The 12,091-nt window shown below is 56.1% G+C and overlaps 6 protein-coding genes across 6 annotated transcripts; 2 read left to right on the forward strand and 4 right to left on the reverse strand.

The window, feature by feature from the left end:
* Nucleotides 1-411: 411 nt before the first annotated feature.
* On the reverse strand, nucleotides 412-1,148 carry F5144DRAFT_547767 (uncharacterized protein; the record flags this gene model as incomplete). The annotated part of the gene is made up of 2 exons (XM_066787494.1): nucleotides 412-880; nucleotides 943-1,148. The coding sequence occupies 2 exons, from the start codon at nucleotides 1,146-1,148 to the stop codon at nucleotides 412-414; spliced, it is 675 nt and encodes a 224-aa protein (XP_066642839.1).
* A 1,314-nt stretch (nucleotides 1,149-2,462) lies between these two features.
* F5144DRAFT_229478 (uncharacterized protein) lies at nucleotides 2,463-3,118 on the forward strand. Its single transcript, XM_066783205.1, has one exon. The coding sequence runs from the start codon at nucleotides 2,569-2,571 to the stop codon at nucleotides 2,953-2,955; it is 387 nt and encodes a 128-aa protein (XP_066642840.1). The 5' UTR covers nucleotides 2,463-2,568; the 3' UTR covers nucleotides 2,956-3,118.
* A 488-nt stretch (nucleotides 3,119-3,606) lies between these two features.
* F5144DRAFT_620722 (kinase-like domain-containing protein) lies at nucleotides 3,607-4,875 on the reverse strand (the record flags this gene model as incomplete). Its single annotated transcript, XM_066792032.1, has 2 exons — nucleotides 3,607-4,612; nucleotides 4,679-4,875. The coding sequence occupies 2 exons, from the start codon at nucleotides 4,873-4,875 to the stop codon at nucleotides 3,607-3,609; spliced, it is 1,203 nt and encodes a 400-aa protein (XP_066642841.1).
* A 318-nt stretch (nucleotides 4,876-5,193) lies between these two features.
* Nucleotides 5,194-7,386, reverse strand: F5144DRAFT_571971 (heterokaryon incompatibility protein-domain-containing protein). The gene is made up of 2 exons (XM_066788858.1): nucleotides 6,276-7,386; nucleotides 5,194-6,215 (listed from the first exon to the last, which is right to left on the reverse strand). The coding sequence occupies exons 1-2, from the start codon at nucleotides 6,887-6,889 to the stop codon at nucleotides 5,357-5,359; spliced, it is 1,473 nt and encodes a 490-aa protein (XP_066642842.1). The 5' UTR covers nucleotides 6,890-7,386; the 3' UTR covers nucleotides 5,194-5,356.
* On the forward strand, nucleotides 7,176-8,744 carry F5144DRAFT_229516 (putative pre-mRNA splicing protein). Its single transcript, XM_066783208.1, has one exon. It carries the CDS (start codon nucleotides 7,463-7,465, stop codon nucleotides 8,513-8,515), a length of 1,053 nt encoding a protein of 350 aa, XP_066642843.1. The 5' UTR covers nucleotides 7,176-7,462; the 3' UTR covers nucleotides 8,516-8,744.
* On the reverse strand, nucleotides 8,745-11,295 carry F5144DRAFT_229505 (uncharacterized protein). Its single transcript, XM_066783207.1, has 3 exons — nucleotides 9,790-11,295; nucleotides 9,301-9,736; nucleotides 8,745-9,243 (listed from the first exon to the last, which is right to left on the reverse strand). The coding sequence occupies exons 1-3, from the start codon at nucleotides 11,179-11,181 to the stop codon at nucleotides 8,975-8,977; spliced, it is 2,097 nt and encodes a 698-aa protein (XP_066642844.1). The 5' UTR covers nucleotides 11,182-11,295; the 3' UTR covers nucleotides 8,745-8,974.
* Nucleotides 11,296-12,091: the final 796 nt, after the last annotated feature.

Here is a 12,091-nt window from a genome sequence, read left to right on the forward strand (position 1 = left end):
GCCGCCTCTCCTCGGAGAGCCCGCGCCAAGTACCCCAGAGAAATGCCTGCCTTGCCTGATACCGCAGGGATGCAAACAGTGATAATAACATGAGGTACTGTATGTCCCCTCGGTGCCGTGAGGCAGTCCAGTTCCCGTCCCAAAGCCCGTCCACCCAGAAAGCCGCAATATGCATACAACACCCGCTAACATGCTTCAGAGGGAACACTCGGAAAGAGGAAGGAAAAGAAAAGAAAGGAAATGAAAGGAGAAAAAGAGACAGATCCACCGGAGTACCGAATGAACGTCCATCTAAGAATGAATGCCGGCCAGGAAAGGAAAGAAGAAAAAAAAGGCAGCTCAGCAAGCAAGAGAGAGCAAGCGATCCAATCCGATCCGAAAAACAGATCAAGACCAAGACCAAGGCCAAAATCAAACCAGCTCAAACCCACCCTCCACCTCCCTCACATCCTCCTCCACCTCACCACCACCAGAGCCACCAGCATCCCTCTCCTTCGACGGCCCCCTCCTCAGCACCGCCCTCGCCCTCCTACCACGCACCGCATCACCATTCCCATCCAGCACCTCATACTCGCGCTCCACCAGCCGCTCCGTATCGCGCCCCGCCGTGTTCTTGACGAACACCTCGAGCGTGAGCGGCCGGCCGGGGGTGTCGGTCCGGTCGAAGCTGTACAGCACGTCCGCGTCCGCGGGCGGGGTGGCTGCCGCCAGCGTGGGCAGGATGCTGCCGCGCGGCAGGTCGAATGCGGCGGCGGAGGGGGAGGAGGTGGCCGCTTCGATTTCGGTCTGGCAGTGCATCTTGGTGCGGCGGCGGGCGGCGGGCATGGCGTAGGCGGAGCGGGGTTTGATGATGTTTTGGGAGGTTTTGGGGAGGTGGTTGCTGGTTTTGGATGTGTTAGTGGTGGGGAGGGTTGGGGTGGTGATGGAAGGGGGGGGGCTTACGCCTCGCTAGGCCGCTTGTTCGGGCGGGACTTGGCGAACATGTGGTCGGGCGCCGTGGCGCCGTTGCCGAACTGGCCGTCGATCTTGAGCTCGATGCCGGCGAGGTAGCGGCTGCCGTGGGCCCACTTGACATTGGAGTCCTTGCCGCGGCGCCACTCCTTGTTGGCGGACCGGAGGTCACGCTCGTACTGAGTGGAGTCGGACATGATGATGGGTTCAGTGAGTGAAATGTTGGGGTTGGGGTTGTTGTTGTTGAGTTGCTGGGGGGTTGTCTCGGATGCCGCCGGCATGCGAGAGTGGGAAGCTTGGGCGGTGAGGCTGCCTGACAGATGGATGTCGGGCAGTTGGAATGCGGTTCTGGATTCCGGTTTACCCAAAGTGTTCTGGGAGATAACTATATCCCAGGTCTTTGTGTGTGTAAGAGAGGATGGTAGGATTCTGGAAGATCGCCAAGTCCTTCTTAATCCTTCCACGGCCTTGTCGGATGCGACAGCGGAGTTACCGGTGGTTTCTTTCTTTGTGTGAGGAAGAAACAATCAAGGGGCTGCCTTTGTTCCCGGCAGACTTAAGAGCCCGTTTTAAAACAAATGGCTGGCCTCTTTCGGACGCCGGCCGAGTGACTCAGAAAGGCGTGGTTCCGGGGTTGAATGAGACGAGCGCCCTCAATTGATAGCGATAAGCGATGCCGATATGACAGAATCGCGGTGTTGCAGGGATGGCTTGCAGCTGGGATAAAACGATAGATAAAAACGATACGAGGTTGACAATGAGCAGTTTAGGGTACTTGGATAAGTGATTGGTTTTATTTGAAGTTTCAGAGGAAGAGATTCGAGACAAGACGAGAACGGCGCAGAGAGGTTATAATAGCTTCACGGGACTTATCGGACACTGGCTTTGGGATGCCGAAGTGGCAGCTGATAGCAAGGCTCATCAGCAGGGGTGGCGTATCTCCAACACAAACATGTGGGGCGGCCGGCAAGTGACAAGTGACGACAGCCCGGCGTATGACCAACAACACGTTCGGGACGGAGGAAAGGCATGTCAGGGCAGCTGGCAGTATCTCAGTCAGGGGGGTGGAGTTGGTGAGGAAGGGGCGGGTGACCAGGCTTATTCTTGGCTTGAGGCCGGCCGTTGGCCCCGGACTGGCCCTCGCTGACTCTGTGGCTTTGTTCCGTTTGCCGATGACGAGATGGGCCAGGAAGGTGCTCGTAACAGGGCATGATAACTCTGCGCCTTGTTCGTTACCTGATTATTCCCCTTCTTGCCGTTTTAAAACAAACGGATGCAGAAGCCCGTCCGCATCCATCGCCAGGCCAACTCTAACAAACCGAGTTCGGTGCAGACATCGTCATCCCAGGTCGGTGAGCATCCCTGCCTTGGAACTGGGCCGAGGCGATGATATCCATGATAGTTAGAGTTAGCGCAGCAGAATAAAGAACAGCTCGCTCGGAACACCAGATGTGGCCCACCCTGACTCCCTGATTCATGCGCGTTTCCGTTTTCCGTGGACGCAAACGGGGGGCCTAACTCCCGCACCATCCCATGAACTAGTCGCGCTTCAGCTTGTTGCCAGTCACACCGGACCAAGGCGGCAGTGCGCGAGTCGCGTACCAAGCCGACCACTCCATGGCTACCTCTTTTGCCCGTGTGTTAGTTTCGATCATCAATGGCCGCGGCCTTAACCTGCGAAACGCCCCGATACGCCCGGAGACGGCCGCAATTGCTCGACGCGGTGCCGCTCGATGGGCAACATGCGCCAGCCCCGAGCTGCGATTGGTGAGCCCTGGTGTTGTGGTGTGCAGGTTGGCGAGTTGGAGACGGGAGTCTCCCCCAGACGAGGCTCTAAATTGCATGCAGCGGGTGGTGGAGACCTGCAGGAACCCCCCACCATCCCCAGTGATACCCGCTGCCTCACGTCACTGCCATCGCCGCTATCGAGGTGTTTCTTGTTGGCCCACCGTTGAATCATTCGGGAGGGGCGGAATCCCCAGGTTTTTTCGTCGCCTCTCATAGTCCTAGTCACCTAGCGTATATCCGGGATTCGCAAGGGGGGCTAAGGGGGTTTGTTCAGGCACAATTTGCGGTTCCTAAAGTTCCGGCAGGCATTACCTTGCCCGTTGTTGCGGGGTTGCATTTGGTGATAACTGATAGGGAACGCCGATGCATTCTGGGCAACACTCAACCCCAACCCTGTCTCTCCCCATGTCTCATGTCGCATGTCGCCTCAGTCGGGCGACGAAAGAAGCGGCGCGTTGAGGAGTGAGTGTCGGTGGATGGGGCAGTAAAGGAGATCACAGCAGAGGTTCCTAACTTGGGCTGCGGTCGCAACTTCGATCATGTATGCATATCCCCATCCAACTAGCAGCGGTGTCCGTTGGTCTTCCGAAAGACAATGTTCGCCGATCCGGCGGTGGCCGTCACTTGCCTTCGCGGAAGCTTCCGGCCTGCTTGTCTCGGCGAAGGAAACTTCCAAGGCTAATTACTAACGGGCCAGTCTTATACCTACCTCGGATTCCTTGACCGCAAAGTGACAGACCAAAGGAGGGAGGTAATCAAGCTCACCGCCATGTTCTTGAACGATGCCGCTGATTTACTGCTCCTACAAGGGGTATTACGGACGGAGGGTTCATCCCATACGATGCTGACTGGGGGGTTCTGATGAGTTCAAGACAGGCATTCTGGAAAGCTTCTAATGGCTTCGCTCAAGGGAATGCGTGGAGGAGTCCGTGTAGTAGATAGCGAAATGCTCCTTAGCAATCGCTCTTCGTCGCTATTACTAGACGCCTCGGCCATGGCAAGCAGTATTTGTCCAAGAGCCCAGATATCGTTTTGCTTACGTGCCTCGAAGTCCTGGGACATTGGATCCTTCGACTGCAACATCTCTGGAGAGAGCCACTGACGGGTGACGCCGCCGATACCGCTGACATCGATGAGCACCGCGTTCATGTCGGCGCTGATAACGACATTGGAAGGCTTGAGGTCCATATGAGCAATTCCACGCTCATGAAGGCAGGCAAGCGCTTTGGTGATCTGAAGCCCCCAGCGTCGCCAGCGACCGTCCATGTCAAGACTTGGCGATTTCAGTGCCATTTCCAAAGTACCGTTTGGGTGATACTCGAGGAGAAGGCCTCGAAGGACGGCCGAACCACAACGTCCCGAGCTCTGCTCCGGGGCCGTTTGGTAAGGATTTATGGAAGTAACAGCGGCAACGAGCTGAACAACGCCGGCGTCGCCGCTACGGAGTATCTCCAGGTTGCGCAACTCCTGTTCCAGCACGTCGCTGTCCCCGGCAACATAAAAGGGGCGCTCCACTTGCTTGTAAACGTATATGTTATCGTCCGCGAGGAGGCGTACCTTGTAGACGCCCCCATGGAGCTCCTCTTCCTCTTTAACTTCGATCTCAGAGCGGTCCCTGGTTAATATGCCGCTGGCAGAATCGTAAGTGGGATACCGCACTCGGCGCGAGTCTTCCTGCGTGCGGGCCCAAAGGTGACTGATGACGGACGAATATTCGTTCTCGGGGTTCGGCTGGGCCTTGCAGGGCAGCCTAGTGCTCTGCGCGTCACAGTTTTTCGCAATGAAAACTTCGGTTACCGTATCATCTAGCAGGTGCAGCTGACGAAAATCAATGCATCGGCAGAGGCCTTCCAAATCCTCCCGTCGCTGTACCCTTCTCCTCGGTGCCGAGTTCTTGTCAACCTGAATGGCGCCACTAAAGGTAACCCTGAGGTGCCACTTTGACCCGGAAGATCGCACGACGAGGTAAAGCCAGCGCTCGTGGGGCTCGGCGCCCTTGTCGCTTCTCTCGTCGTAGGTCCTGGGCAGAAACACGACGGTACACGCGTCGTCGGTTGAGCGCCATGCCCGGCGGATGACACGATCGAATAAGTGGCTGAGAGCAACAACATATTTGAAGATGAAGTTCGAATCCATGGTGCAGGAGGACTGGGCGGTAGAATGTGACCGTGTTTGTTCAACGAAAACAGCCAGGTATGGACGCGCTGCGTTGATGATCCACGCCGAGAAACGGTCCCGACAATCTCCCCGGTGGGCGGAGGAGAGGCAGGTCGAGGAAAAGAGACCGACACACGCGCGCGCGGTTGGTGAGCCGCGACGTGCAGGGAACGGCTCAGAAGCTTCCGTTATATTCGTACTGTGTAAGGCTGTGGGCTACTAAAGCGATAAAGCAATAAATCTCAGATGAAAACTTGAGAACCCGATCTAGGTAAGGTTCCATATGGATTAGTTAGCTTTTCATGACATTAAAATTTAGATTAGCTAGTTAGCAATAAATACGCTATCGTGACCCCAGACCGTCATCCCCCTTTTCAATTATTTTAATCTCACTGCTGGACGATTTCCAAAACTTCAATTCCCAGCTGGATTCCCTCAGAGATATCCTCTCCGTGGATCCCTAGACATTAGTATTACGGTGAAGCGGCTGGCACTTTCCCAATTCCAGCCTGTCATCTCCCCGCTCTATACACCCTTTCGGAGGAGACTTCGTGGAACACCTAACCAACGCGAAGCGGCCAAGGCAGACCAACGGTCCTTCCTCTTCGTCAAGTTGCGGATCGACTATTCTGACGCATAAACGCCATGGAAAGGCGACCTGGACGTGGAAAAATAGTTGGGCACCTCTGTTCGACAATATATCGGCGACGCGTCGGGCCTCGCCGTACTTCTCTGCCAAAATCATGAGAAGGTCGGCTGCCTTGAAGCGCCCTTTGTTCAAGTGTCGAGCAATAAATGTGGCCGTGAGGTTAACCAATAGGCCACCCCTCGACCTAGGCGTCGACGACGTTTCAAGTTGTTCAAGAGCCCAGACAAGTACCTTACCAGCGAGCTGAGTGATTGGAAGCCACAAATCGGATAGCTGTAAGTCCGGTATCGGGACATGATTGTCAAGGACTTCCCCGCATAGCAGAAACGTTGCGGTATCTCGAATCACCTGTTCATCGGATTTTAGGTAGCATGGATAAAATGTGTCCGGGTTGCACGCATCATCTGACATACCGAGCAAAGCATAGATCTTGTCTCGTGCTAGGGAAGATTGGCTGTCTGCGAATTTGACGAGCAGAACATGGAGGTTGCGATTTGATGACCACCAGGTATTTTGTCGAATCCGCGGCATGATATCGAGAACCGCTTGGGTGTGTTTTGGGACGGCGAGTCTCATTAGAGAGGGCATGAGGGCGAAAGTTCGCGCCGGGCAGGAGCCGTTGCCACACAGAACACGGGCCGTCCTCGCGTTGGCAACTTCCTGGAGAATCCTGCCCAAGAGCGTCACTTTATGCCTCTCAGGATAAGGGGATAACTCGGGGTTAACATACCACACCCTCTTGAACCACGGTTTCTCCAAAAGCTCCGCGAGGACTTGTTTCCGCCGCGGCGAGGTTGGGCTCGCATTTGGCCACCGCTGGTTCATAAAACGGCCGCAGAGGGTCATCCAATCCTCCGTGCTCCCGATTGCCCGGGATTTGGTGGCTTTGGTGTCGATCAAACTGAAAGATTCCAGAAGGTCGTCGGTGCCTTCGTGGCCGGTGCCTAGCCAAATGAGCACTTCTTCGGCATTTTTGTAGATGCGTCCCATCTGCTTGACCTGGTGACCCTTTTCTCTCGGATCGTCCTGATTGATGCAGATCGCGTCAACCCAGAGGAATATACCATGGTCGGGACGCCGAATGTGCCGTAGAGCCGAGTACAAGTTTTGCGTCAAGCGGATGCGATGCCCGTCAACGAGAACCGCTGGGGTGCGTTCCCGGGGTTCGTGCTGAAGGCCCCCCCAGTTGTATGACAGAGCCTTGTACGGAATACCTTGCTCTGGGTCGGCGTAGGATTCACAGAGCTCGCAAACGATATCCTCAGTCGGCCATCCCTTATGGACGTACAAGAGTCGAATAGACGGCTTATCAAGATTGAGTGACGCGTACGCGACAGTGGCCATTGAAGATTTGACTTAGGAATTTGAACGAGGTTGGATGGAGGAGATTGAACAAGAGTTTTTCCTCAAACAGTGCGGGCACCTTTTGACATGCTAGCTTCACGTTCTGCTAACACGTGACTCTCCGGGTTTTGCTAGGCCACGTGCAAGAAATGAGTGAGTAACGTGATGGTCGCCGGCGTCACGGCTTGACGGTCTGCTCAACGACAAAGACCAAAAGAAAAAAAAAGGAAAAAAAAAAAGAAAAGAAAGGAAAAGAAAAGAAAAGGGCATCATAAAACCCCCAGTGGCTCAATTGTAACATCTTTTACCTGCTCCGCGAATTACAGATATGCCGGTCAGAATCAAGTCATCGTGAAAGATAGTGCTGTGAGTGGAAGGGAGGTTGAGGCTCATGGAATCGGTTCCCCGTCGATCAGTGATGTCATTCGCTCGAGGCACACTGTTGCATCGCTAAGTGGGCCCAGAAATTTGAAGCCAAGACTTTCACTCCGCCAAAGACAACACCTTGATGGCAACGCGACTCCATCACCCGAATTCCTCAAAACTCCCCCCAAAAATCCCAAATCGCCCACCATGCCCTCAGACAAAGCAGCCTATTTAGCAGCACACTACCTCACCTCCAGCAGCAGCAAACCCTCCTCATCATCCACCAAAAAGCGCAAGCGCAAGCAAGCAACCACCTCCTCGGGCCTCCTCATAACCGACGACGACGAAACAGGCTGGGGCGGCAGCGCCCACCAGCCCGACGCCGACGAAGATGACGCCCCCACCACAGTAGCCGGCGCAACCACCGACTTCCGGCGCACCAAAAAGTCCGGCTGGAAAACCCTCGGAGGGGGCACTACCACCGTCACCACCACCTCCGCAGACGCCGACGCCGACGCGATCATCGCCTCCGCCGCAGCCGAATCCGCCGCCGCCCAAGCCGCCCAAGCCGCCGAAGACCTCGACCCCCCCACCTCCACCTCCAGCACCAACACCCCGCAAATGTCCAACGGCGCACTCGCCGGCCTCCAATCCGCCTCCGCGCTCACCGCCCAACTCCGGAAACGCCAACTCCTCGAAGCCGCCGAACTCGCCCAACTCAAATCCGCAGCCACCACCACCAAGGACGCAGCAGAAGTAATCCTCCGCGACGCGACTGGCCGCCGCGTGGACGCCTCCATCCGGCGCGCCGAAGCCCGCCGGCAGGCCGCCGAGGCGGAGCGAGCGGAACGGGCGCGGCGCGATCTGCTGACGGGGGAGGTGCAGCAGGCGGCGGCGCGGGCGCGGCGGGAGCGGCTGGAGGAGGTGGCGCTGCAGCCGGTGGCGAGGGGGCGGGATGATGTGGAGATGAATGAGGAGATGAAGAGGGAGGGGAGGTGGAATGATCCGATGGCGGAGTTTTTGGGTGATACAGGTGGGGGGGGGGATGGTGGTGATACGGGTGGGGGGAAGAGGAAGAAGGGGGTGGGGAGGAGGCCGGTGTATAAGGGGGCGGCGGCGCCGAATCGGTATGGGATACGGCCGGGGTATCGGTGGGATGGGGTGGATCGGGGGAATGGGTTTGAGGCGGAAAGGTTTAAGGCGTTGAATCGGCGGGAGAGGGATAAGGGGTTGGAGTATGCCTGGCAGATGGATGTGTAGCGAGGGTATCGCGGTTGGGTTGGGTTGGGGAAGGGGTTAGTTAGTTGAGTGAGGCGTGTGTGGACTTGATTACGGTTCACAAGGGTCAATGGTAATTAGGCACAAGGTGGGCATTAAATGATGCGAGGAAATATCCCATTTTGAAGGGCCACATCTAAGAGTGAGATTGGGGAGTTATCGGCTCTTCCCTCTGTCGGGATCACTATCCACGTCCCGGGCCGTGTCGCTCATGATTCTAATTTCGAAACTCGAGATTTCTTACTCGAAATTTCTTCCTCGTAACCGAACACTAATGCCATTTTAGAAGCCACCTGCCGGTCAAAAACATGCAAAACACTTCATCCTTCGAAATTAGTACCTGGGACGCTCCGCCGAACCAGGCCAAGTAGATTTACTCCTAGTGACGAATCTCTCGGTCATAGCATACTCGCCGGCGCGATAGGGGTTTGGCAGCTCTATCTAGCTCGCCTTGGGCCGTAGAAGCTTGTCCGGGCCGTAGACACCGTGAACCTTGACCATCTGGATCCACTGCGAAGTGGTAATGTTGCCAGGCTTGTTCACACGCGTCTGGAATTTCTTCATGAGATTGGACAGACTGATGCCCTCCTTGGCATACGGAGCCAGGGCCTCGGCAATCTCTCTGGGCTGAATGATATCGGCAGCCTGGCTCGGGGGTGGTGACCCGCTGGGAGTCGCAGCGCCGGTCTTGGGGGCACCCGGTCGGTTGGCTAGAGTGACGGGATTAGTACGTTCCGAGCTCACGACGAATGAACTCATCGACTCACCACCCGGGGCGGGGCTGCCAGCCCTTGAACCGGAAGGCGTGGCGCCCGGCCGCATTCCCGGTTTCACCTTGAGCTTCTTCTTGAGCTTGGCACCGGCATCCGATCCCTCGCCGGCCGTGGCTTCGCCATCGCTCATGGCAGCGCTCAACGGCTTCGGCCGCCCGGGGATCGGAGTCCCTCCGCGGCTAGGGGCAACAGACCCTTTCCCAGTCCTGATCTTCTTGCGGACTTCGTTGTCGCTTGACTCGGACATGTTGGGCGAACCGGCCCGCTTCAGCTTGCCCTTTTTGAGTGCGTCGACCGTCCTCTGTTTCCCGGACGGTGTCGTATTGCCCTTGGTGTTGGACCCGGAGGCACCTTGGTCTTTCTGGCCGGCCTTTTTGCCCTCTTCGTCCTCCTTTTCTGACTCCTTGTCTGATTCTTCGTCTTCGGAGGCCTAGCACGTGTCAGCGGCGAACGAGAGTGCCCGCGTACCACAACTGCACTTACCGATTCGTCAGTAAAAGGGTTGTTCTGGTCAGAACCAGACTCCAGATCGTCATAATCCTGCCCATGTTCAAGCTTCTTGAGGGTTTTGACCGTCTGTTTCCCTATCATCTTGCTTCGGATCTTCTCGAGCTGCTCCTCCCGCTCCTGTTGCTCGACCTTTTCCTCTTCGCCCGCGCCAAAAGTGTTGGCCGCCACCTGCTCGCGGCGGATGCGTTCCTTGGAGTCTTTGGCATCTTCATCGTCGTCCGCCTCAAAGTTGGGCGCCTCGTCGTCATCTTGGAATTCGTCACCGGACATATCGAGCTCAAAGTCATCCTGTCGCTCAGTTCTGCGCGCCATGCGCGAAGTGGCACTCTCCGTCTTGACCCGCGTGGGCCCGCCCAAGAACCGGCGCGTCTCATGCTTCTCTCTCTCCATAAGCTCCTGGTCTTTTTGCTTCATTACCCAGCGCTTGATCTCCTTGACCTCGTACATCATTTTCTCGGCATCGTCTAGCGAGAGTGTATCGAACTTGGGCTTTTCGTCGAACTTGTAATACCTCTCAAGTGGGATCATGCGGAAGCGGGCGCCATCGATGACTAGCGCGACGTTCAGATCCGACAGGCTGGCGATATACGAACCAACCCACACACCCGCCTTGCCCTCGGCGTCTTCCAAGTGCCATGGCCAGGTTTCCTCGTAATGGATCTTGGATTCTTTCTTCTGCGCATCCGAGTTTCTACCGTAGAAGGCAGTTGGCTTCTCCTTCTTGTTGTTTGGCTTGGGTTTCGGTTCGTTGGCTCTGGCAACAGGTGCTATCTGTGCTTGATCCAAAGCGCGTTGCGCCTCCTTGTCGGCCTTGAGCTGGCGGGCACGCTCAAACTCGGCAGCCTCGGCGGGGTCAGCCGGTGCCGAATCCTCCTTCACAACCATACGGTGAGCAGGAGGAAGCCGCGGGTCGCGACGCAGTAGGGTGACTGGGCGCGGGAACTGGTCTTGGTTCATGATGTCCACTATGGCATCCCCCTTTGCCTTGCTCGCGTCTCCTTTCGCCTTGCTTAAGCGCATGATATGGTGGCGCAGACCCTCCAGCAGAGACCGCTTGGTCACCACCAGCGGGAAATCCTTGTAGTTCGCTGGTGTTTTTTCCGTCCAACCCCCGTTCTGTTCCCGGGTCTGCGCGAGCTTGCGCATTGCGGGATCGTTCATGTCATTGAGTATAGGAAATTCGTCGTCGTCTAGATCGCCCTTCCCTAGGCCTGGCCTTTTATTTGGCGGTTTCGAGAATACGGGGGTCGGTCTCTTCTTCTTTCTTGCTACGAGGGGATTCGCAGAGGCGGGTTTGCGCGGCACGAACGGAGGACGAGCGGTTGGGCGCGAGGGGCCACTGCCTGCGGAGGGAGGAGCGCTCATGATGGGCAGCGAATCGATGGGGTCTGCTCGATAAGTGAAGCCGGTGAATAGTTTCCAACCTGCAGTGGTCGGCGGAGAATGGAGGTCCCTCAGGCAAGGCGCGTCATCAAGTCGCGTGAAACGACTTGTAGGTTGATAGCTAGGCGAGATAAATAGGAGAAACTGGTGTGAAATTTCCCGCAGAATGAGGATCGGTCGCGGGTGAGGTTGTCGTCGTTATAGAAGTGGGATGGTGGATGGAGGAGGCAGCGAAAAGGCGATCGCAGTTAGGTTGTTGAATGCGAGAAAGGAAAGCTGGGGTGGTTGCGGCGATGACAGCCGGCCGAGAACAAAGGGCCCACTGAAAAGCAGCCGCACTGCTTTTGCATGCCTGCGCACAGACCAAGTTTAAGCTTGGCAAGCTTGGATAACCATTATTGGCGAATTCGCATCCTTTAATTGAAAAGGTGGTATTCGTAGGAAGGTATGAGATGGAAATGCCATTCACCATTCTAGATTCTAGCCTATTGTACATATTTTCGTGCTTGCATCCTTTCTATTTCTTCCAGGTTATCTCCTAGGTACTCACCAAGGTACCTTCACGCACAAAGCTCTACCAGGTTGGTCTGGAGCAGGCCGAGCTACCTACACAGTACGAATACACAGTAGTTCCGCCCCCGGGTTTTGTGGGCCTCATAGGCCTCGACTCAAATCCCGAATCATCGACCCGCATCCACTCGAGCCTGTTCCATAAAAGTCAACACAGTGCAGCTGCATCACCCAATTCTTTGCAGCTCCACATCTGTCGACCACGGGAATGGAACTAGGTCAAGGCTCTGATGCGAAATATCGGCAGCTCTACATTCATTTTTCTGAACAATCGTCCGGATCGCTTGGTAGCTCAGTCAATTGTTGTGGTGGGGTCCCGATT

Source organism: Chaetomium tenue (assembly GCF_020726465.1).
Source record: "Chaetomium tenue strain MPI-SDFR-AT-0079 chromosome Unknown F5144scaffold_4, whole genome shotgun sequence".
In the NCBI taxonomy this organism is placed as follows: Eukaryota; Fungi; Ascomycota; class Sordariomycetes; order Sordariales; family Chaetomiaceae; genus Chaetomium; species Chaetomium tenue.